Source organism: Orcinus orca, chromosome 4 (genome assembly GCF_937001465.1).
Source record: "Orcinus orca chromosome 4, mOrcOrc1.1, whole genome shotgun sequence".
Classification (NCBI taxonomy): Eukaryota; Metazoa; Chordata; class Mammalia; order Artiodactyla; family Delphinidae; genus Orcinus; species Orcinus orca.
The window spans coordinates 52,267,175-52,293,215 of NC_064562.1; the positions used below are offsets into that span (position 1 = coordinate 52,267,175).

Below are 26,041 nucleotides of genomic sequence, written 5' to 3' on the forward strand. Positions count from 1 at the left end.
ATAGCCTAAGTGCAAACATTTCCAAAGAAGAAAAGCTAAAGTTTGACGATCTAAATACTATATATCTCAAGGAATAAGTATAAAACAGCAAATGAACTCAAAGAAGGTAATAATAAAAATAAGAGAAGAAATCATGACATTAAAAAACCAAATGTGCTATGCTGATCATGTGTCCATATTGTAAAAAATTATCAAGTAGATTTTATCACAAATATGTTTCACTTTAATAAAACAATTATACTACAATGGGTGTCTTAATAAACAAACGGTTATTTCATTCCAATTCTGCTTACATGTAGTGCTCCCTTGGCAGGAAATCTTTAAAGGAAGTCAAGGATGGTGAAAAACTAAAACTGTATTCCAAAGTCCTACCTCATACGTCAAAGGCTTTTGTAAAGATTAGAAGAGATAAGAGGTAAAATGCCTAGCAAGATACAAAAACATGTGGGGCTCACTCCTCCCCCACCTTCTTTTTAGTTTCTCCAACATGGAAAGTAAACCTTTCTACTGCCTTCTTTCTTCCTACCATGCATATCCAGGAGACCACCTGATTGTGCTATGTCGGAGGTGACATATTCCTGCCTTTACCTTCCAATGGTATACAAACCCTAATCTCTCACTACTCAACATAAATATATATAACCTAACCCAGTATACTTCTCTCAGGTTAAAATTAGCCTCCAACAGGGGTGGGAAGAAAAAGCAGTCCATCAAAAGCAACCTTGTGAAAACTAATCCCTGGGATAATTTTGAAATAGATTTGACCTACCAAGAACTATGTGTATATATTTGGAACAGACCTACCATCTCAAATGCTGGGGGTCCTAGAGTATGATAGGTGGAGACCAGTGCACTGCCTCCATTTGACCTCTATGGTTAACTGAAGACTGTCCCTATCGTCCACCCTCCCCCAAGTTTCCAGCAGCCCTCTCATCCCACATCCAAGGAAGAAGAGGACTGATCTGAACTAATCAAATTCTAAAAGTCAATTCGTTTACACTAGCTTTTCTCAGGTACTAGGAAAATAGTTCTTTTCACTGAAATCTCTGTTCTAGCCTTTCTTTGTAGTAGGGGGTTCTCAGTGCAAAGAGCAGGCCTACTCTTGAGTTCCTAGTACAAGGAGTCTCTTTTGCTTCTAGGCTCTTCACAGCTACCAAGATGAGGCAGAAGGCTCTGCCTAGGTCACCAGGGTTCTGCTATGGGGTTTGCAGTCAAAGCCTCAGTCAGTAAGAAAGAGTTCCTTGGCCTTTGATGCTCTGTGTACATATTTCCTGGCATGATCTTCTCGGGAGTGTTGGGCTGAGAGCAGGTTTGGGTGTTCCTAAGTAGCCTAGACAAATACCATCTTAAACACACCCCAGCATTCCATTCCTAAATCTCACTTCTTTACTGTAAATTGTGTGGTTGCCCAACAAGGAAACGTCAGAACAAGGAAAAAGATAGAAATTGCTGTTTTATAAGCTTAATCGGGTATTGCTTTTTATTTTAAGAATATGCAAGAAAAATTATCTCAAAACTTTCCTGTTAAATAAAGACAGTCTTTACTCATCCAGTAAGCAAATTTGTGGGATAGGACTTATTTGGTGTGATAGAGAGAACTGCCGGAATAATTACTTTAAACGTTTTTTGTATTGTCTTTATTGACTGACCTTTAGGTTACCTTCAAGCTGTAATTTAGAAGAATATTTTCACTGGCTAAATTTAAAAACCATCAGCCCAATGTCTAAGAGGCTAAAAAGAGGAGCTATTGCTTGATTGCCTAAAGAATCCAAAATTTAGACAATCACTTAAGAACTTCTACGATATGGTCTGAGATTTCTAGAGTGTATAAAATATGAAAGAGGGCAAAGTCATTAAATAAGACAAAATGCCAAAAGGTTCTGTGGCTACGTGTTTTTACTTTCTGAACACTATTCTACTTTCACTTATTCCATTTTTTAAAATACAAAATGAAAACAGTCCCCTGAGGGTGATAATTTGATTTCCTAATTTTTCCTTCCAAATATAGACATCTCACCACGATTAATGCAAATGATTCTGCAAAGCAGCACATTTACAAATGGCTATTAAACTAAATATAACATTAAGCACAATCCATCAGTTCTGATTTCCTAAATAGGATGAAATTTCAAGTGCTGACCTAGTTTTTCAAAATCAACTTGTCAAAATCTCTAGTCACATTTTTTTGTCTTACATCGCTAAAAAATATCAATATGTTTATAGCTATTTACAGTGTTTAAAACATTTTCACATTTACTGTGTTACTTGAATTCTTACAGAAAGTTTACAAGAAACGTACTATTTAACCATTTTACAGATGAGGGAAACAAAAGTTCAAACAGTTTAAAGGACTTCAATGAAATTCATACAGCTAAATGGCCAAGCCAGAATGTGAATTCCATCCACTTCACTACACTGTGAAACCCTTACATTTCTGATGCATATATTTTACTACCTGAAGTTTACAAGATATTGTCCTGAAACTTCTAAACCTTTTACATAGCAAACCAATGTTAAGCATGTGCAATGGTTTAGGTGCTGTACAGATATCCTTTAAAAATTTTAGGGGGCTTCCCTGGTGGCGCAGTGGTTGAGAGTCCGCCTGCCAGTGCAGGGGACACGGGTTCGTGCCCCGGTCCGGGAAGATCCCACGTGCCGCGGAGCGGCTGGGCCCGTGAGCCATGGCCGCTGAGCCTGCGCGTCCGGAGCCTGTGCTCCGCAACGGGAGAGGCCACAACAGTGAGAGGCCCGCATACCGCAAAAAAAAAAAAAAAAAAAAAAAAAAAATTTTAGGAAGCACATTTTAAAGTATTCAACAGGATTTAATTACATAAAATAAAATGAGTCACAGAGAGAGAGAGGGAAAGCAGAAAATCCATATAAAAAATAGCACTTTAAAAAGTATTTAAAGAAAATCAAGAACCTGCAAATTTTAGGTGCTAACTGAGCTGGGTAACGTTTTTAAAAGTTCTTTTTCCTCTTTCATTGTTGTGTCATGAACTCCACCATACATAAAGGCAGGTCAGGGAAAGAAACTTGAAATAATCATTAATCTATCTGGTGGGAAATGCCCTCTACCCAAATGTCCCCTTAGATGCTAACTACAACCCTATGCCTCCAAACTCTAGCCAAGCCTGACCTGGACTGCCCCAACCTTCCCTGACTTTGTTCACAGGACCCTCACCTTCCCTCTGAGGTTATAGACTTATCACAATGCACTGACTGACTGGCTTGGTTGTGACTCTTCTTAGATGATAAGTACCTTTTAAAAAGGGTTCTAAAGTACCCTATGAAAAGAAACTACATATTATTCAACTTTGTTTCCCCAAAGCCTTATAAAGGCACCACCTTGCAGGAAATGTTCACTACATGTTTCTTAAATGCCTGGAATCCATGTGATCATGCCTGTGGTGTGGCATCTTTACATTCTGCACAGATAAAAGCAAGGATACTGAAGGCTCCAAGAAAAGTGCTCCATTTGGTGGAAGCAAACTTAAGAAAGGTCTCTGGTGGGAAGCAAAAAGTCTTTATCGATTCCAAAATTTATGAGCATAGGTCAATGAAAAATAACTTTTATTTTTGGGCTGCATGGTAGCTACCACCACAATGGTGGCTTTTTTTTTTTTTAAATCCCTGCCGAAGTTCTGTAAAGACCTACCTTCTCCAGGATTTATCAGTGAGATTTTGAAAGGGAGTCCTGCTTTTGGAGAATTACTGCATGTTGCACCCCTTCCTAATTTAAGATTTCAAATCTCTGATTAGTAAAACTGCACTTTAAAGGCATTGTTGTTACCAAGAGGCACAAAAGTCTCCAATAATAAGTTAAAATTATTAGTAGTAATACTAACGATTACTAACACTTTTTAATCAACAGGCACCAGACCAGGAACTTTGCATGCGTTATTTTATTAAATTCTCATCACTTTTCTACAAGCAGTTACTGTTGTCATTGTTTACACCAGAGGAAATGAGATTTAGAGATTACACAGCTTGACTAAGATCAAGAAACTAGGAAAGGCAGAGAGAGGATTCAAAGCAAAGTCTGTCTGTCTGCAGAGCCCAAGCTTCACCACGCTAAACTTGGAGATTATACAGACTGCCAATAAACACATGAAAAGATGCTCAACATCACTAATCATTAGAGAAATGCAAATCAAAACTACAATGAGGTATCATCTCACACCAGTCAGAATGGCCATCATCAAAAAATCTACAAACAATAAATGCTGGAGAGGGTGGGGAGAAAAGGGAACCTTCTTGCACTGTTGGTGGGAATGTAAATTGATACAGCCACTATTTAGAACAGTATGGAGGTTCCTTAAAAAACTAAAAATAGAACTACCATATGACCCAGCAATCCCACTCCTGGGCATATACCCTGAGAAAATCATAATTCAAAAAGAGTCACGTACCACAATGTTCACTGCAGCTCTATTTACAATAGCCAGGACATGGAAGCAACCTAAGTGTCCATCAACAGATGAATGGATAAAGAAGATGTGGCACATATATACAATGGAATATTACTCAGCCATAAAAAGAAATGAAACTGAGTTATGTGTAATGAGGTGGATGGACCTAGAGACTGTCATTCAGAGTGAAGTAAGTCAGAAAGAGAAAAATAAATACCGTATGCCAACACATATATATGGGATCTAAAAAAAAAAAAAAGGTTCTGAAGAACCTAGGGGCAGGACAGAAATAAAGATGCAGACATAGAGAATGGGCTTGAGGACACGGGGAGGGGTAAGGGTAAGCTGGGATGAAATTAAAGAGTAGCATTGACATATATACACTACCAAATGTAAAATAGATAGCTAGTGGGAAGCAGCGGCACAGCACAGGGAAATCAGCTCGGTGCTTTGTGACCACCTAGAGGGGTGGGATAGGGAGGGTGGGAAGGAGATGCAAGAGGGAGGGGATATGGGGATATATGTTTATGTATACCTGATTCACTCTGTTATAAAGCAGAAACTAACACACCATTATAAAGCAGTTATACTCCAAACAAAGATGTTAAAAAAATTTAAAAAATAAAATAAATTAAAATCCCTCGTTTCTCTTTGATTGACGGTTCTAGCCCACAAGATAGTTATCTTGTCTTTCACTGAACTGCTGCAGTTTATTGTCAGCACCACACAGTTTATCTGGTCTCTGCAACTCCAAGAAAGATGTTAAAAAAAAAAATTAGTGGAGAAAAAGAGAATGAGCTTTGCAGTCAGAGTTATCAGCAAATCTCAATTCTTCTTTTTCCTGGCTGTGGTTACCTTGGGCAAATTACTTCGTGACTTTAAGCTGAGTTTCCTCATCTGTAAAATGGGGATAATAAGTGACCCACTCATGGAGTTAAGAGGAGTAAATGAGATGATGTTTGAAAATGTTTCAGCTCAGTGCTGAGCAGGTAATAGACCTCTCAATACATGTGTTAAATGGGGGAATATTATGAGACTCTGAGCCTAAAAAACATCAGTGGAAACAGAATGTTGAAAACAGATTTGAGAAAAATTAAAAGGCAGAATATACAGGACTTGCTGAATACCTGGATAAAAGCAAATATTTCACCAATACTGAAGAATAACGGGTACACCAGTGAGAATCTGGCTGAGCACTAAAAATATCTGTCCTCAATTTTTATTGTATTATAACCTAAGCAACGGTTGCTGAAAAGATCACAGTAACCTATCTTCTGCATTTAGCCTCTTCATCTGTAAAGTGAGGTTGATAATAATACATCACATGTTGTAAATAATATGTAAAAAGCTCCTAGTACAGTGCCTGAAATAGCACACTGGATATTCAATAAATAGTAACAATAATTATGATGTCAGAGTTTTAATATAATCCTAGGATCTATGGGAAACAGATGATTGGAAAAATAATAAAATTTCTCTCTCCCAAAGGAAAAAAGTAGTTACGTTGGTACCACATTTAATTCAGATATCCAATTCTCTGAATTTAGATAGAAATCTCTCTGCCCAGTCTGTATCATGGACTTAAAAACATATATTCATCCAGTACAGTACCTCTCTAGGTAAGTTAATTCTACCAAGTGAATCACTGCATGAGTTTTAACTTCAAAAGTTTGCAGAGCTATTTTCACCATGGTAAGGCTAGAAAAAATCAGATACACTGAAGGTTTAGGTGAGCGTGGGTGTATCAGTGCAGCTATACTGTAAAACAAGTATAATGGCTCACAGTAAGGGCACCATTTTATCTGCATTCCCTCAGAATGACACACTTGACCTTGAATGACTGTGTTTTCAGCAGGAAAAAAAAAAAAAAACATGACATGCTTTACTTCTAACTCTCACTCTAACTATTAATATCTTAAAAGCAGTGTCTGTTTACAGTTCTCCTTCTCCCACCCCAAAAAGAAAGATCCTAAACCCAGGGCTTCTTTCATTCTTTCTGCTCCACAACCTCCAGCTACCATTGGGAGAGAGGGATTGCAGAAGACAAAACAAACAAGAAAACAAAAATTAGCAGCATGGAGTTAGTGACTTCAAGAGAAAATTATAGTTTAAGGGGAAATGTTTCTTGTGCATTCTTTCCTGCACGCATCCCAGTCGGGGTAGCTAATAAAAAACATAGACTGCTCTTTTAAAAACAAAAAGTTCAAGAGATGCGGTGGGGGGGTAGGGTGGAACCATCACAGGCAACATAGGCAACCAAGAGTCTAAAGTTAACGGCTTGGCAAACACCCATGCAGGGTGCTTTTCCTGCACGGGACTGAGCAGACACCGTCCGGCGCCCGCAACATCTGTTCCACCCCCGTGCTGTCCAGGAGCCGCGCAAAGCTCTGCTCTCGGCACCATGTGAACCTCAGAGCTGGTAGTCCAGGCTTCTCTGTCCTCAATCTGACCTGCAGTTCCCTGCATTCGGAACAAAAGAAAAAGGCAGGGCTTTTATCAAAGCACAGAGCAGCAGTTCTGAACTTGGGGTCCTTGGTAGGGACCCAGGGAGCCCATGGGCACTTTGAAATTATATGCAAGCTGTTAGGCCTACACATTTATTGTGCATTTCTCTGGTGAAAGCATCCGTTGTTTCACCGCAAACTCAAATGGATTCTTGACATGGAAAAAGCTTAAGAACCACTGCACTAGAGAGTCTGAACTGAAAACAGTATGTAAGGAAGGCCCAAACTGTTACTCTCTGAGGTGTAGATCTCTACACAGTGTTCCTACTGAAAGACTTTTGTGGCCCAAAGAATGGAGAATTTGGAATTTCTAAGCAATAGGGAAAAAGACACACAGAATGCCACAGTGGGAAATGGAAAGACTCCCCTCTACTCTAGATGTGTGTCCTCAGCAAGAACGTGGTCCACAGCTGATTCTCGCAGAATTTTGAAACTGGAAGGGACGTAGAAAGGCCAGTTCTGGCTCTCCTGAGGCCCAGAGAAGCTAAAATTCATTCAAGGTCACACTCCCAGAACAGAGGCAGGGGCAGGACAGATACCCTCGTCTACTCTGTTCCCACCACACCATTGGAACAGAAAATAATTAAAATAATCATCCATTAAAATACTTTTTTTAAAAAAAGCCATTGAGTGAAATTGTATAAATGCAGAAGTACCTTTCACTTAGCATATCCAATGTGGTAACAAAAATCAGCTTGTAAAACTAATAAGTAGACATAACTCTTAAGACCTGTCTGGGTGGGGTGCTTTAATATCTGATTACTTGGGGTCTAATAAGAAAGTATCAATAAAATGTCCATCTCCAGAGAGACAACAGAGGCAAAACACACTATCTACTGACTTCCAAACGGCTGCTGGCAGTTCCCTGAGAATTCAATACTATCAGCTGGGAAGCATTTAAACCAGGTCCTTCCAGGCCTGGGATGTACAAGGGACCATATGGTCCCAGCAGAACACTTCAAACAGGCAGCTGTATAGCTATAATTAAATCTGTAGTAGTCATGCTATTATTTATTTAGCAGATTTTTTTTAATGTACCCTTCACTGAGGTCTCTGAGAACACACACCAAATTAGAATAGAAAATACTGAAGAAGCAGAGAAAGAGAATCAAGGGGCTGACAAAGGAGCAGGCAACAGCTTTCCAAAAACTTCCGAGAGGTTCCTCATTTGTACCTGATGAGCTCTGACTGAGCACCCGGAGGTGACGGTCACTTTACTGACATGAGTAATGAACCCGAGGATCAGCTCACTCCTTTGTTTCACGGTACACTCCACTGCAAAGCTGTACCTCTTTCTGAATTTTGAATTTTTGAATCCCTATCTGCCATTCATTTGACATTCATCGAATCAGAAAATCTTAGAAGAACTCTAAGATGATCTAGTCCAATTTCCCACCCAATAACTATATTCTTAACATCGAGTCATTTGCTTCTTCTTGAACATGACTGTGAAAGAAAAAAGCATTCAACTCAAGAATTAATTCAAATGTCACTTCTGCCCAATCCCCAGCCCCTGGCAGAACTCATTCTCCCTTCTCTGGTCTAAGATATCTACCACCTTATATTATTTACAGATTTGTCTCACAGTCTATAATCAGAATCCCTAAAAGGCAGAGACTGGATCCTATTCATTTTTGTAGTCCTGATCCATTATATAATACTTACTGCAAAGGAGAACTTCATAAATAACTTAGTGATGAAGCTCTATTTCCTATCCAATTCTTACTTATATTAAAATAAAAACTGCTCCATGAAACAAGCACCCACAATCACAAGTTTATGTCTACAGCAACAGACGGTAAATCTGTTCTCTTTAACCGGAAGGCAAGCTTCATGAATTTTCTACCCCTCAAACCTTCTCATCTCTGAAAGTTATGGGTGAGGGATTTCCCTGGTGGTCCAGTGGGTAAGACTCCACGCTCCCAATGCAGGGGGCCCGGGTTCGATCCCCAGTCGGGGAACTAGATCTCACATGTATGCTGCAACTAAGAGCCTACATGCATGTTGCAACTAAGATCCCACATGCCAAAACTAAACATGCCACAATGAAGATCCCATGTGCAGCAACTAAGACCCAGTGCAGCCAAAATAAATAAATAAATAATTTTAAAAATAAAAATAAAAGTTATAAGTGAGTTACTTCAATTATTCTTCTCAGGCTAGTGCCCAGGTAGTTCATCATCCTAGTTCCCATAACCACATCCCCTCAACTGTTTTTGAAAATGGACACCTTTGGGGATTCCCTGATGGTCCAGTGGTTAGGACTCCACAGTTTCACTGCTGAGGGCACGGGTTCAATCCCTGGTTGGGGAACTAAGATCCTGCAAGCTGCACAGCGTGGCCAAAAATAATAATAAAATAAATTTTAAAAAAAGAAAATGGACACCTTTGAAAAATCTGAATCTGATGAAAGTTATAAACTTTCTGTCCAAATAAAGTAAGATTTTCCCCATCATTCACTTCATGTTTGAACTTACACAAGTGTACATTTATTCTTGTTAAATTCTTTATGGGTTCAGGCTGTCAAGATCATTCTCCATCGTGATTCTATCATTTAGAATTTAGATAGCTAACCATGTCCATTTTGTGTCCTCTGAGAATCTGACAAACATTGTATCTTAATCCAAATTGCTAATAAATCTGTTCAGTAGGACAGCTAAAAAGTGCCACGTCATTAGAAATTCCTTCTACATTTACATTGGTTATTAATTTATACACTTGAGTGCAATTATTCTCTAGCTGAGAACCCCTGATGGTCATAAGCTCTCAGTTCATCCTAGCGCTTACAACTATATCATCATGGACCCTATGGATGCCTTACTACAACCAAGTGGCCTGCTCAGAAAAGAAAATGTGATATATAAATATACTTGTGTTCTTCTATTTAATATATAGAGCAATAACTTAGATCACAGGTTGGCAAACTTTTTCTCTGAAAAGCCAAATTAGGCTTCGCAGGCAAGATACAGTCTCTGTCATACATTCTTGTTTTTTCAACAACCCTTTAAACTTAGCTTACCAACCATACAAAAACAGACTACCAGCAGGCTATGACCCCAAGCCATAGTCTGCCAGACATCATCTCTTCAACTTTGAAGCAAATGGCCTATTGGTGAAGACAAACATTTAACCAAAAATTAAAATGGGCGTTATTGCATGACAGCTGGGGTAGTCATCATGATGGAAAAGCATAACATGCAACAAGAGTTTACAACAGGAGGCTCTCTAGCCTAAAACAGGGAATCCCAGGAGACTTCCCTGCAGAGGTGACCAGTACTGAGAAATAATGGGCGAACCCCAGTTGCCTGGGTAGGAAGAGCATTTCAGTCAGAGGAAACAGCATGTGCAAAGGGCCTGGAGCAGGAGAAAGATTGGCACATTAGTGGATCTGGAAGGACATGTGTGTGGTCAGAGTAAAGTCAGAGAACAGGACAGAGAACCTTGCAAAAGGACTCTGGAGAGAGACATGAGGCAGGATAACACAGGGCTCTGATGCATGCACCCCAATGTTCACTGCACCGCTATCTGCAGTGGCCAGGACATGGAGGCAACCTAGATGTCTGTCGACAGAGGAGTGGAAGGAGAATATGTAGTGTGTATGTGCAGTGGAGTATTACTCAGCCATGGAAGGGAATGGAATAATGCCATCTGCAGCAACATGGATGGACCTAGAGATTGTCATACTAGGGGGAGTAGGTCGGACACAGAAAGACAAATATCATGTGATGTCACTTATATGTGGAATCTAAAAAGAAGGGTACAAAACAGAAGTAGAGTCACAGATGTAGAGAATAAACTTATGGTTACCAGGGGACAAGCGGGGGAGGGATGAATTGGAAGATTGGGATTGACATATACACACTACTATGTATAAAATAGATAACTAATAAGGACCTACTGTATAGCACAGGGAACTCTACTCAATATTCTATAATGGCCTATATGAAAAAGAATCTAAAAAAAATGAGTGGATATATATATATATATATATATATATATATATATATCTCTGATTCACTTTGCTGTACACCTGAAACTAACACAACATTGTAAATCAACTATACACCAATAAAAACTTAAAAAACAAACAAACATGGGGCTCTGAAAGCCATGCTAAGGATAAGGATTCTGGGGTCACTGCAAAAATGATTTTAAGCCATGAGTGACACCCTCTGTACAGTCCTTCAGTGCAGAGCCTGTCTTATAACATCTCTATACCTCACAGCGCTTTATCAGCTTCTACATTCAAAGATTTAAAAATCCCAATGGTTTGTATGAATGTAAAAATAATTCTTAACGTACTACTACAGAAGACGGGCTAGTAGCTTGTTACTTTCAGGAAAGAAGAGAGGAAATAGAAAACACCACCATTGTAAAATCTTACCTGTATACTCCTACGGAGACTATTTAATATAGAATCATAAGATTTATTCTAATGAGAACTTTTAACTTCCCCAGTGTTCTATTTTGCTACTTTCTCTTGAATCACTCCAAAAATTACAAATATGTTGCCTCATTTATTTCACTTGCTCCATTTTCCCCTACTTTGTTTCATAGTTTATCCTATCTTGTATTCACAAGGAGGCAGGAGAAAGCAGGTGGGGAAAGGGAAGTAATATTTTTTAAGCACCTAATTAATCTGTGCCTGAAGTACTTCACATATATTACCTCTTTTTATTCTCAGGAGAACATGAAAGATGAGTTTTTTCTTTGATTAAAATCCTTTTCTCCTATTCTTTCCACACTGAGGTATTACAACTTGTGAGTTTAGATCAAGAAGGCACAGCTAAAATAAAGACAATATAGCCCATAACATGTTCAGACCAGGATGGCACAGATTAAGAAATATACAAGCACAGGAGCATACAGCCCCTAGTATAATTAGAGAAGAGAGAATCTTCTAAAAACTTTTTATTTTCATTTATTCTTGATTTGAATAAAACCTACATATTGTACTACTTCAGCACATCTTTGAAAAATGAAAAACAATACACAATTTTAAAAACTAGAAACCAAAATGTGACATGAATCAAGGTCTTTCAAAAGGACTAATTGCACTCCATTCCCTCAACAGGACTTCATTTAGGGACTCCCACAAAGACAGGTGGGAATAAGAACAACATTGCCATCATCCCACAAAAATCTCTTTATGACACATTTTTATGGATGTTTTCATAATGTCCTAATGAAAAGAGCTACTTACTCCCTGAGAATTCCACACTTTGAAAAAGAGTTTCACAACTATTTTAAGTAGTAGTTTCAATTGTTATCTTTCTAAACAAAGTCTTCCTCCAGAGTGAGTGCCTGGGGATGCCTTCTTAGAGACCGTAATTCAACAGCCAATGAATTATGCACCAAGTTTTTCTTCGAACAAAGCTTCAATGTGGAGGCTACTAATTGAAATGTCTCAAATTCCCTTTCCTTATTTCTCAGTGTCATAAATAAGCTGATATGGAAAACAGGCTTATCCATAAGTTTCATTTGAGAAACAATGAGTAATGCAGCCAAAGACACTATGAGAAGAGATAAACGTCTTTCATCTCTGACCAAAAGGTTTTTCTGAAACAAGTCATCCTAACAGATAGCTGGATTTCAGCTTGACTTGTTCCAATAATATACTTGGGTCTTTACCATAATGCAGTCCTTGGACTCAAAACTACAAGAAAAATGTAAAGTGAAACAGAGTTATAATCATGTATAGAGTACATATATACAATGGAATAATGAAAAAAAGAATGAAATAATGCCACTTGTAGCAACATGGATGGACTTAGAGATTACTATACTAAGTGAAGAGAAAGAAATATTATATGATATCACTTATATGTGGAATCTAAAATAATGATACAAGTGAACTTATTTACAAAACAGAAACAGACTCACAGACAGAAAACAAACATGATTACCAAAGGAGGAAAGATGGGGAGGGATAAATTAGGAGTCTGGCATTAATAGATACACACTACTCTATACAAAATAGATAACCAACAAGGACCTACTATATGGAACAGGGAACTATATTCAATATCTTGTAAAAAAAATAATAATGTATCGAACTAGTAAATTCTATAATAAATCACATTTAATGATAAATCCTTCCCAAGTCTGATTTGCCTTACTTCTAATTTCACACCATTTCATATCATACAAAATGAAGTAGCTCACATCTAAAAGTAGAATGTTGGACAGTACCTGATTTGAAATGTGCCATGCTTGGGAAAACTTAGCAATACCATGTCATCTTGCAATAGAACATCTTTCTGTTCTTGACAGTTGACTTTTCCAATATGTCCTTGTGATACACTACATTTTGTTTTAAACAAGTTAAAAAAAAAAAAGATTCAGAGTTTTCTCTAAGCTATGTCAATCCGCCAGGAAACTATGTTCATTGAGCTTTCAATTATGAGAAAAAATGTATAAATGGATTTTAACAAACGAAAGAGCAAACTATATTTCAAATGTTAGCATTCACATGATTGTTCTAGCTGAAAAAAAATTTTTTTAACACATGACATGGGCAAGAATGTTCATTTCAAGCAACTGATTAACCTAATGAAACACTCTATCAGTGCCCACGATAAGAAACAGTAATTTTTAAAGCTGCCAGAATTATAATCATAACTTATTTATATAACTTATTTATATATAATTTATATAACTATAAATTATAAGACTTTAACAATACTTTCAAAAATCACCCTTCTCTGAGAAACCCTCATAGTCACAGTCATTTTCTCAGCCTTTAAAAGAAGATTTTTTGAGAAAAAGGATAAAGGAGAAGCTGATTCTCCCCAATTAGTCATTATTGTCATTACATCAGCAACTAACTTAAAAGACTCCTATCTCTCCCTCCACCCCAGACCCTCTGCTGTCCGGCCCCCCCACCCTAAAAGGAACATGAGACATACAAATAAAAAACAATAACAAACAAGTGAGTCCCTGTGAAGTGACAAACAGTAAGAGCTTAGATGGTGTTAGAATTTGAGACAGGTGTTAATTAACATGAGCCAGAATGTCCAAAGACACGTGTAAGGCAAAAGCAGCACCTGACTTAGATCCTGAAGAAACGGTAGGAATTGGAAAAGCAGAGAGAAAAAGAGATATTTGGGTCCAGTGAAAACATGCATGCAGCACCACTATTCATGGAAGGCCAGTCAGACACATTTCACGAGAGCGCAGGCAGAGCAGTGGAGTACAGAAGAACACAAAACCCCAAAGAGCCAGATTAGCAACGTAAATCTAAGAAGCGAGGAATGACATCTAAAATGAAATTGACTTCCATCCTACCCAATCTTCCTGCAAAACAAAGCCAAAAATAACAAGCAGTAGTACATTTAAATAATGAAAACGACAGTGATAAATTAAGACGCGTATAATATTTAAAGTGTACTAATCACATTCCTTTTCACACGACAACCCTGTGGAGAAGGCAGTTCAGACTGAATTATATATAAGACCTGTATTATGAATCAGGAAACTGAGGTTCAGAGGAGTTAAGGTTTAACATGTTTATTTAAATCTTCAAAGCTATTCCTGTGATCAGCTTAAAGAAAAAGTTCAATAATAATTACTTTTTCTTCTTACCAGAAAAAAAAAAAAAGTTACAACGATGTGTATTTATCAGACTTAATGACCTAGAAGTGAATATATATCTGTAGCAAGAACAAATACTGAACAAATACTGAACTGAACTGAACTTTCCCTTAACTGAAAGTTAAGGGACTATGGGGTGTTTCTCAAAGTTCAGGTAAAATTTTGTAAATCAAGTGAGTATCCACCGTAGTCCGTGGACAAGTCAACAGGCTAATTAATCTAATCTACTTTTGCTAATTCTACAGGTAACTCTAATTTAAAAGTAAATTTTAATTGAAACCCTGTTGTATTTCATCAAATTTGGGGGATTACTGGCCATTATTCAAAGAATTTTAAAAGTCACAATATTTTCCATTTGTTGGATAAATCAAGTCATTCACTTGTATTGTTAATCTGCAGAAAGTTACATTCCAATTTATTTCACACATTTCCTACCTAACTCTTTCTCCAAGGAAGAATGCTTTATTTGGCTAAAGCTCTTATCTTCTGTTATTTACGTTCTCTAAAATGGAAAGATGCTTCTAAAATCCCTCGTTTCAAAATTGAGTTATGTGTAATGAGGTGGATGGACCTAGAGACTGTCATACAGAGTGAAGTAAGTCAGAAAAACAAATACCATATGCTAACACATATATATGGAATCTAAAAAAAAAAAAAGTTCTGAAGAACCTAAGGGCAGGACAGGAATAAAGACGCAGATGTAGAGAATGGATTTGAGGGGGAAGGGTAAGCTGGGACAAAGTGAGAGAGTGGCATGGACATATATACACTACTAAATGTAAAATAGATAGCTAGTGGGAAGCAGCTACAAAGGGAGATGAGCTCGGTGCTTTGTGACCACCTAGAGGGGTGGGATAGGGAGGGTGGGAGGGAGATGCAAGAGGGAGGAGATATGGGGATGTATGTATATGTATAGCTGATTCACTTTGTTATACAGCAGAAACTAACACACCATTGTAAAGCAGTTACACTCCAAATAAAGATGTTTTAAAAATTTAAAAAACTAAAATAAAATAAAATCCCTCGTTTCTCTTTGATTGATGGTTCTAACCCACACAGTTATCTTGTCTTTCACTGACCTGCTGCAGTTTACTGTCAGCACCACAGTTTATTTGGTCTCTCCAGCTAGATATAAACTCATAATCTGAGACCATATTTTATGCTTTATTTTTATTATATCAGCCTCTTCTCATTGACCTCCACCAATACCACTCAGAGTATGGACACAAAACAAACAGTTGATTCACCAAGTCTTTTAATCACTGTGGCAGCAGAAACATCCAGTCACCATAAGACCCTTAAGAATTTTTTAATTGTTGGTTTATTTAATAACAATTCTGTAGATTAGCCTATTCAGAACAATGTGTGCCTCAAAGACAAACCTAAGGTCTAACTATTATTAACCTAACTATTAATTGGACACCTGGGGATTAGGACCTAAAAAAGACCATAATGCAAATAGGCAGAATTCACTATACTCATAAAGAGCACAGGCTCCAGGGCCAGAAAGCAGCTCTACCACTTAGATGCTATTTAACTTTGGAAAAAATTACTTAATGTCTTTGTGCCTCAAGTTTACCAATATATAAAACAGGGTTGATAATACCAACCAAAGCGCTAGTGTGAAAAAGTGTCCAATGTATGTTAGTCATTATTACTTATTCTTTATAAAAGAACAGGCTCAATACTCTCAGAGCCACTGAATGATCAACAGTGCCGCTAATACTGAACTTACAATGGCGTCCTCTAAAATTACTTGGTTAGTTTCTAGCCTCTTGTATGCATATGCATAGAACACTGAATAGGCAGTAATGTCGACTGGGTATGATTAACCACTGGCTTTTGGATTGCAGAAAAAATTACTGCTACCATTTTAACATGGTGGCAGAGAAAACGGAAGTATGATTGTTTTCACTTCAGTTCAGTTCTAGGGAGTGAAACCAGACGATTGGGGGTAACAACAGGAGAAATCAGTGAGCTCTGCTGGCGACTGATAAGGTCATGAGATTCTACAGAGGCAAATAAATCAACTAGCCACTGGATCAATCAGACAAGTGACGTGGAAACAGGGGGAAGCCCTTCTCTTTCTGAAGAAGAGCAAGGAAAACTTCCTCCCATGGCTTGGCCTCTTCGTAACTCTACTCTGCAGAGACTCCCTGTTGCAAGGGAAGTAGGGAAGAAGAAAAATCTGCAAATATCTCCCAACATGTAATTAATGGTTCGCTGATCTTTTTATCAATTATCCTAGATGAAACACTCCATCAAAGCTCCTAATAAAGGTATAAACTTTTCATTTAACTAACTTTACAGTATGTACGTAAGTTCACTTAGAATTCTCTTGAGGGTGGAGGACTGGGGAGGAAGGAGATGCAGGGCCAAGCTGCAAATGTGCTGGATAGTGCTTCAAAGAGAACACTTGTCCAACTCTTCTTGTGATTTTCCTTTTTGTTCCAAATGCTGACCACCAAGAAGGGCTCTTAAGAGGAAGCCATTTTTGGTTGCCAAGGAAATTCTCACAAAGCCAAAGGATTCCTCTCAGAGCTGAGAACAGCCTCTCCTTAAGCAGAAGCAATCAGAAACATACAGGTGGCCAAGTCTACGACCACTGGACTTTTCACCTCCTTACCTCAGAATATAGGCAGATTAGCCAGCTCAGAGATCCAATTAGACCAGGAGAATAAACCCAGTTTTAGCCTTGATATTTTAAGCTTCTGAAAAAAGCCCCCAAAGTGAGCTGGGAGGCAGATGCTAGTGACTGTGATTCTTTTCACGTTAACTGAGTTGCTAAGCTTTTAGTGGAATGAATCAGAAAGGAGAAACTCAAATCTGACTGGCAAACAGTATTCTAGCAGTGGAGGAGGATTAATTAAAGTGTTTAAAAGACCTAGGACACAAATTGATATAATCTTTTGAGGAGGTAATTGGCAATACATGGTGACCCAGCAATTGCACTTACAAAATTTCTCCTTCAGAAATAATCATGAAAGAATGCAAAAAAAAAAAAAAAAAGTTACAATGAGGGCATTTCTTAAAGGCCTGTTTGTCTAACTGCAAAGAAATGAAAATAAGTAACTATTTATTAATAGAAGACCATTTAAACAAAATATGATTCATGTATACCATATAGCCTTCAAGGAAAATAAGGTAGATATCCGTGGTATTGTTAGTTTTTTTAAAAATCCAGTTGCAGAACAATATGATCCCATTTGTATTTTATATAAATAAGTATATACATTTTTATGCATAGAAAAAGTCTAGAAGACTACATCAACCTGCTAATAGTATATATTAGTTAATTTAGCTAATAGTATATAATTAGCTAATAGTATATAATAGTTATATTGAGGGTGAGAATTTGTGAACTTTCACTTTCTGTTTTATTCATTTTTCCTTTGTTTGAATTTTTACAGCAATTTTGTATAATTATGAATCAGAAAAAACTAAAGTTTAAAAAACGTCATAGATAATAAAATGTTACTACAGAAAGTAAAGAATGAGTTCATGTTTATAGTTAGAATTATTATAAAGGTTTTTAATCATGCCCTTAGGGTGTTTACCACAGGTGCTGCTGCTTTCCGGTTTGCCACTTCTAAGGGGAAAAAAGTGGTTTTTTTTTTTAAATGAAGTTCTGGTCAGAGGTAGGTAACGTGTGACATGAGAGCAGACATCCATTAAAGATAATTGTTGATGGCATTCTACTACTCTCTGCAATCTATTCTAAGTATATTTATGGCATTGGGATACAGGCAGACTGCTACATACTAGAAAGAGAAAAAAGTGACATCAAACATAAATCATGCTAGATAAAACATGCCATTTAAGACATGTAAACCCTGCAATCCCTTTTGCTAAATGTTGAATACAGAACACCCTGCGGTGCTCCTGGAGTTCGATTTTCCCAGGTACCGGTGAGAGTGTGGCTCAGGACTTCACGGGGCGGCTCTGTCCTCCACCTACACATTCCGATGCCCCTTTTGGAACAATAAGGACTAAGACACTTGTCACTGTTCCTTAGAGAGACCTCTGGTGAGGGTTTCATGAGTCATGACATCAAAAAGAGAACTGCAGGTAACAGATATAATCACTCATAAGCTCAATCTCACTACTCTTGGTGACCTACATCCATTTCTAGTGCATTAAAATATTTTAATTTTTAATAATATTAATTAAATAATTATTAATTCTAACTAATAGTGCATGGAAAATATTTTAACTAGGAAACTCATTTTCTTTCTTACAATACTTCAGTGGAACAGAAGAGCTCCCTTTGCCAACAGGAATGAGGTCTTGACATCTATGTCAAACACATTAAGAAATTGGCTATTGGGTCTGTTTAGCTGTTTAATGCACTGCGGTGCTCATCCAATGTTTAATTATAGGAACAACACCAGATGATCCAAAACATAGCAAATTCCTCCATCTCATCACACGCTATCCCCAGTGACCTTTTTTCAGTGTAAATCACAACACACAACTCTCCAGGTAGAACTCCTAAAATAGTGTCTCACTGAACACAGAATAAAATTAAAAGGTCCCTCTGGGGCTTCCCGGGTGGCGCAGTGGTTGAGAGCCCACCTGCCGATGCAGGGGACACGGACTCGTGCCCCGGTCCGGGAGGATCCCACATGCCGCAAAGTGGCCGGGCCCGTGAGCCATGGTCGCTGAGCCTGCGCGTCCGGAGCCTGTGCTCCGCAATGGGAGAGGCCACAACTGTGAGAAGCCCAAGTACCGTGCAAAAAAAAAAAAAAAAAAAAAAAAAAGGTCCCCTGCATGAAAAGGTTACGTGGCCTTATGTACCTCTGCATACCTGCTACCCCTGCTCCAGCCACTCTGGATTTTTTTTTCCTTCTTCCTCTGTTACGAACATACCTTATTTATTCCTGTCTCAAGGCTATACTCTTGCTTTTTGTTCAGCCTAGAAACCTCTTCCCCCAGACTGTCTCTTCTCTGGTTAATCTTCTTACCTAAACCAGCTTTCCTGTACCTCTCCACATTATCCTACTGTATTTTCTAAATAACAACTATCATTGTGTAAAATTAACCTATTCATTTGTTTACTTGTTTTTGTTGTTGACTGTCTATCTGTTCCCCAAAGCACGGAAGCTCCTTGAGTCCAAAGATTTATCTGTCTCATTCACCTCTGGAACCCTAGCACTAAGAACGCTTTCTAGCACAGAATATACTCTTTAAATGAATGAATGAATTCAAATCATAGCAGCCTACAGTTATGGGGTGATTTAGAAGTTAACATTTGTTGCAGCTTGTTTTAAATTTTACATGGTTCTAAGTTTTACAAAAGGCTCCTGAAACACCTGAAAATACAAGACAGAGCTTAGATTACCTGAGATAAGTTAGACAGAGCTTAGATTACCTGAGATAAGTTTATCTCCCTTCACTTTCAAGCTGACACAAAACCTGTTTTTAAATGAAGGCTAGTTTTCTGTTCCAGATAAATGGCTTTCACAGGAAGTATATCATTATGAAAATGGTAAAATTCAATGATCGATTTCAACTGAGACCCAGGTCTAAGAACACAGGTTCTTGGAAATCACTATGAGTATCAGTGTTTCTCAAACTCTATTAATAAGTATTGGTTGTGAATTCTTTAAGCATATAGGAGGGCTTCCCTGGTGGCGCAGTGGTTGAGAGTCCACCTGCCGATGCAGGGGACACGGGCTTGTGCCCCGGTCCGGGAAGATCCCACATGCCGTGGAGCGGCTGGGCCCGTGAGCCATGGCCGCTGAGCCTGCGCGTCCGGAGCCTGTGCTCCGCAACGGGAGAGGCCACAACAGTGAGAGGCCTGCGTACTGCAAAAAAAAAAAAAAAGGAATATGGGAGAGAGCATAAGGTGGGAGGAGGAACCTACAAAAAGTCAAATTTCTTATAGAAAGGGAAAAGGAAGGACAAGGCAGTTTTGTTAATCATCTAAGCAGCAAGCTAACCCCCTTGGAAAGGGGCTCCACAGATAACCACTGCAATGGCTTCACCAGTTCCCATCAAGGACTCCTGGCCAAAGGAAAGCTGTAGCCACTGAACCACAGTTACCAGTTGCAGTCACCAATACTGCAGTGACTAAGGACACCTAACGACTGTAACCTCCTCCTCAACAACATGCCTTTCTTATCAGGTTTTCACAGATGTGATTCCATCTGGATCTTTCCTGACACAGCAGTGTTTCAGCGGGCCCTGAAAAGATGCTAAGGACAAGTATCATAACCTCAGCAAATACGAGCCCTTCTCTGCCACTGCGTCTTCTCTGAGTAATGGAGTGAGACCACTCGGTGACCAATGCCAATCGGAGGGTTTTCTGGCTGAGCTGTGAAAAAGAATAGCAGGTGCTATTGTACTCTTCCATCACTGTGAATATGACATAGCTATGAATGCTAAGGGAAGCTGTATGTGAGCCTCAGGATGAAAATCAAAACGATGGAAAAGTCATCTCAGCTGAATTTAGTTGACTCACTCCTGTATTACACACATGTAAGAAAAGGATTAGGGGGTCGTTCAATCACAAAACGTTTCTTTCTAGATTTCACTGTAAGGTAGTCATGGCTGAGCAGTTTCAAACTTCTACATGGATTATTGATTTCATCCTCTTACTCTCTGACAAAAATATTTAAATTTAGGTCTATCTCTACAAAAGACCAAGATTTCAAAAATAGATATTGAGACAACCAAGTATATTTAAAGATAACAGGCAACAGATAGTGTGAAAAATGATTACCATACACTTTAGAAATTAACCTTAGGCCAAATTCCACCAGGACACCAATGGATAGGTTCTCCGATAAGCTGGCTAAATAACGAGTATCAGGGAAGCGACAACCAGATAAAAAGTTACAAGGTTATATAAGCGCAAATGTCTCTCTAAGAATCTTCAAGGGATTTCTACATTTACTGCATTCACTACAGTCTACAGACTGCAATTTCACTTAAGGTTGGTCATGTAATTGTGAGATGGTATTACATTATTGATAATCTTTTTTGTTTTTTTGCGGTACGCGGGCCTCTCACTGTTGCGGCCTCTCCCGTTGCGGAGCACAGGCTCCGGACGCGCAGGCTCAGCGGCCATGGCTCACGGGCCCAGCCGCTCTGCGGCATGTGGGATCTTCCCGGACTGGAACATGAACCCGTGTCCCCTGCAACGGCAGGTGGACTCTCAACCACTGTGCCACCAGGGAAGCCCTATTGATAATCTTGAAAAGGAAAAAGAGCCCCTTTAAAAAAGTCATTGTACCACTGAGCACAGTATTTCCTCCAAAGAGTTAAAGCTATGAGGTAAAATAATAAGATTTTCTTATCCTCATAGCTGATTCCATACTCACATGAAAAGTAGAACTAACCCACTGCATTTGATAAGCACCCGTGGCAGTTGTAAATTTTTTCAAGCACAGAAAAGAAATAAAAGGTGATAGAAAAACAAATCAATCTAAGGTAATTGGGGAAGATAACTGGATAAAGAAGAAAAAAAATCCTCCATAGCAACAAAATAGAGGAGATTATTTATGTCCATTTACAAGTAGATGAGCTCCAGATGTATTTTCTAAAAAATCTACTTCTCCCCGGGTGTTTTTTGCTTAATAAATATAACATCCAAGTTGGAATACTGTTGAAGCATTGAATCACCTAAATTTTGGCGATGCTCTTTCTTCTGCTGTTAACTATTTTGAGCTATTTCTCAATAAAGCAGCCGCTACTGAAATCATAAGTACATAGGCTTGGCACAGCCAGAGAGAGAAAGTGCAGTCCACGGATTTGTTTCTTCTGTTTTCCCAAAACAGAATCTTATAAAAAACATGCCCTCGAATTTTGTCACTATGTAGCTGTCAGAAAGAGAAATTCTGCTCCTCTTCATATCTCTGAACATGAAAACCATTTCTTGTGCTACTGGGAAGTTATACAGCTCCAGGAAGTCGTGAGGCACCATCGCAACTATTCGAATTGTATCCAGGCAGAATAATCAATCAGAAAACTTCAGTTCCAGTTGGATGGAAGTTTCTTGGGCCAACTTGGAAAAGCATACAGAACAAGTTTGACTACTGCCAAGATCATTTCCAGGACATTGGCTAATTAATTATAAAAGCTTTTTCAAAACATATTTGAGCCTGGCAACCTTTTTTCCCTACCAGACAGAGAAAAAAACAGGTTAAAAAAGAAAAGCCCCAGTTTATTGTGTGTGTGTGTTTTGTTTTTTTTGCCATGGCTTCATCTTCTTAGCAAGCCCATTTTCTTCTTCTCACCCGAAAATGATCGAGGAGCTTTTGTATTTGAAGTTAATAAAATTGTTAAGTATAGAAACAGGAAATAATTAGTTTGAATTTGTAGTCTACCTTTAGTTATAGAGGAGATGAATGGGTCAATTACAAAGCTTCTCTTCAAACTTTTTGGTGGGAAGCAAAGAATGGAGTTTCTTTCTCTTTGGAGGAATGAAGGGCTCATTGGATGAGCTATGCCTATTGTATTAGATAAATGAAGAAGGACAGTCTCTCTTATAATGATATACTCATCAACTACATTTTCTGGCTTTGAAAACAAAAAGAACAAACCTCCTGAATCAAATCTTCCTGGTTTCATCTTCACATGAACCTTGATGAATATGAGATGTCAGTGACAGGCATCAGAGATTCTGGTTTTAAGGACCACAAAGGCTTTATAGTGTTGACTTAAAAAAATGCACAATGTGAGAGTTGCGAGTTAAGTTTTATCTGGCGCACAATGAGGACTGCAGCCCGGGAGACAGCAGTTTCAGATAACTCTGAGAAACTGCTCCAAGGAGGCAGGGGGAGGAGCCAGGATATATAAGAGTTTTGCAACAAAGGGCAGGCAGTCTGAAGGTCACAAGATTATTGTTAATTAAAGAAAACCAGACATCTCAAGTTACGGAATTTAGCACTTTTCTATATATGGGAAGATGCAAGAGTCAGAGCTCACTGAAATCATTCCTTTGATATGCACCTCAGCTATCTGGGGCCAGGATCCTGTTTTTTCACATCCTGAGTTTCCTCAGGACTCACCTTAGGGAGTCTGTTGGCTGCTAGATGGCAGGTGTTCTTTTCAGCCCTGAGCTTCCTCAGGGCTCACCGGCTCACGATGGAGAGCTGCAATCCTTGATGACTGTGACATCCTTTGTTTATTAATATGGCAGGAAATATTCCATTTATAAATATCCCATTCATTTATAAATATTCCATTTATCAATAGCAAAATCAACACCCTAAATCATAATGTTCTAACCTATTTCTTCTAACACTGGAATCAAAATCTCATGTAATACACATCATAAGTCATCAAATTTCTTCTGCATATGCTCAGATATGAAGACACCCAAGAAGGTAAGAAATTTCTCTCAGCATTTACCAGCGGCAATTGACAAACTCCTGACAAGAACTGTCCCCAGTAAAAGAAGCCTTCCTGAAAGTGTCAACCAGATATTCCTGACTCTGCCTTATCCAAGCCCCTGGCAAATCTCACGATCAGAATGTCGTTTGGTAAATGCTGTATGGAGCCAAAATGTACAAAATTGTTTTGAGGAAAATTCTCAACAAGTCCTAGTGGACTGAGGTTTCCCTTTCACTACTGGTATGAACCTGCCAATGAATCCAATATTTAAATGAGCTTCTCAGAAGCCACTGCAATGAGAAGCCCTCGCACCACAACGAAGAGTAGCCCCCACTCGCCGCAACTAGAGAAAGCCAACACGCAGCAACGAAGACCCAATGCAGCCAAAATTAAATAAAATTTAAAAATTTATTTAAAAAAAATAAATTTTAGAAAGGGCTTCCCTGGTGGTGCAGTGGTTGAGAGTCCACCTGCCGATGCAGGGGACACGGGTTCGTGCCCCGGTCCGGGAAGATCCCACATGCCGCGGAGCGGCTAGGCCTGTGAGCCATGGCCGCGGGGCCTGTGCTCCGCAACGGGAGAGGCAACAGCAGTGAGAGGCTCGCGTAACGCAAAAAAAACAAAACAAAACACATTTCTTTAAAAATAAAATAAACAATAAAAGTGAATGTAAACTGCCTCCAGGAAGCAATAAATAAATAAATGATCTTCTCCCACAGTATTTCAAGAGGTAGGCCAATGGTAGGGAGGAGAGCTAGCCATATTAGCATTTAAGGTTGGGGGGGGCAGCTGTAAAAGTCAAGAATTAATCTCAGTGCAGAGGTGGAAGTAATTAAGCCAAACCAAAGCAGAGTCTCTCTTCTGAGAAACACATGTAAGTTACGATGAGAAAGATTACACCAGATTTCAGAGAATCTTAAAAGTCGGGATAGTCTGAACTTCACTTGATATAAGCCATTATAAGCTTTTGATCCAGGGGAGAAATATAAGAGCAATGATATGAAAAGTGTATTGAATTGGGAGAAAATGGGGACAGGATTAATTCCCAAGGCTTTTCTAGCAATCTGTTCTGAGATAATGAAGGCCCTACTAGGGTGCTGTTGTTTAGAAGGAGAAGGAAGAAAGAATCCAAAAGCCATTTCACAAGAAAGAACATAATTTCACCTTCCCTGCACTTTTGAGAGTTCACCAAGGTCTAAAAAACCTCTGTCAGTTAAAGAAGAACATTGTTGTAAACAAGGCTTCATTGTCTTAGAAATACATAATTCAGATTTCTTTATTCAGGTAGAATTTTCAACCAATTAGTCCAAATAACTCATTTCATTTTTTAATGTAAAGTGCAAAATTATACCCAGTCACCATTTTCTACTAGTTTCAAGCCCAGATACCCATCCAACTAGGAAAATGGACCAGTTTCTACCATATTCTTTTTAAAAGAAAGCAAATCGAGATTCAAAACCTAATTACTTTTCATTTCAAATAGGTTACTTCCTATATGCTTTAATAGATAAACATACAGCTAACAAGACTGTCATTACCTTTGCCTGAAATATCCCCTCAAAGTTAACAACCGCCAGCATTTCCTAGCCCTTTACAGTTTACCAAACCAGTTTTTTCCACAAATCATCTTATTTAACCATCACAATAAACTTGAGGTAGGAATTAATATTACTATTTTAAAGCTAAGAGAACTGTAGCTCCAAGATTTAAACTGCCCAAGTGAATTCATCTATAAGAGTTGGAGTAGAGACTCTTATCTTCTGAACTTCAAATCCCTTCACACACTGCTTCCCCTTCCCTCAGAGAAAGTGAAAAAAACAAAACAAAACAATCTACACATGTTGGTTCGTTTTAAGTTAGAGGACCATCATTTCTAATCTTTTCCCAGCATCTTCTAGATATACATTTAGTCTTACATTTCAAAGAAGCAGGAATTCTTTGCTTACCTGGTCCTTCTCTGGTTTATCAGAGATGTCATTCAGACTGGAAGAAGTCAGATTCCTGTGGGCCATGGCTGGGCTACCTGGAAAAACAGAAGTGAACCCTAATTAAAGACTTCTTGTTAACAACACAAAGAGTTTGGTTGTACATTTCATGACCACTACTAGTAGATGACGATGGGAATGGTGATGATGTTTAAGCTACATTAGGATTCTCCTGAACAGGTTTCCAGAGTTGAAAAGTTAGTTTAGA

General features: G+C 38.5%; 1 protein-coding gene and 1 long non-coding RNA gene across 9 annotated transcripts in view; one reads left to right on the plus strand and one right to left on the minus strand.

Moving 5' to 3' along the window:
* Positions 1-26,041, plus strand: part of LOC125964348 (uncharacterized) — a 725,473-nt gene that overhangs the window by 376,976 nt on the left and 322,456 nt on the right. The window lies entirely within an intron of this gene.
* The window catches only part of SLC4A4 (solute carrier family 4 member 4), a 351,509-nt gene that overhangs the window by 125,719 nt on the left and 199,749 nt on the right, over positions 1-26,041 (minus strand). For all 8 annotated transcript variants that reach the window (XR_007477305.1, XM_033412501.2, XM_049709597.1 and 5 more), the window contains one exon: positions 25,795-25,871. Coding sequence is in view for 7 of the 8 variants with exons in the window: in XM_033412501.2 (XP_033268392.1) it covers positions 25,795-25,871 (77 nt within the window). In the remaining variant the exon portion in view is untranslated. The remainder of the gene's footprint in view (positions 1-25,794; positions 25,872-26,041) is intronic.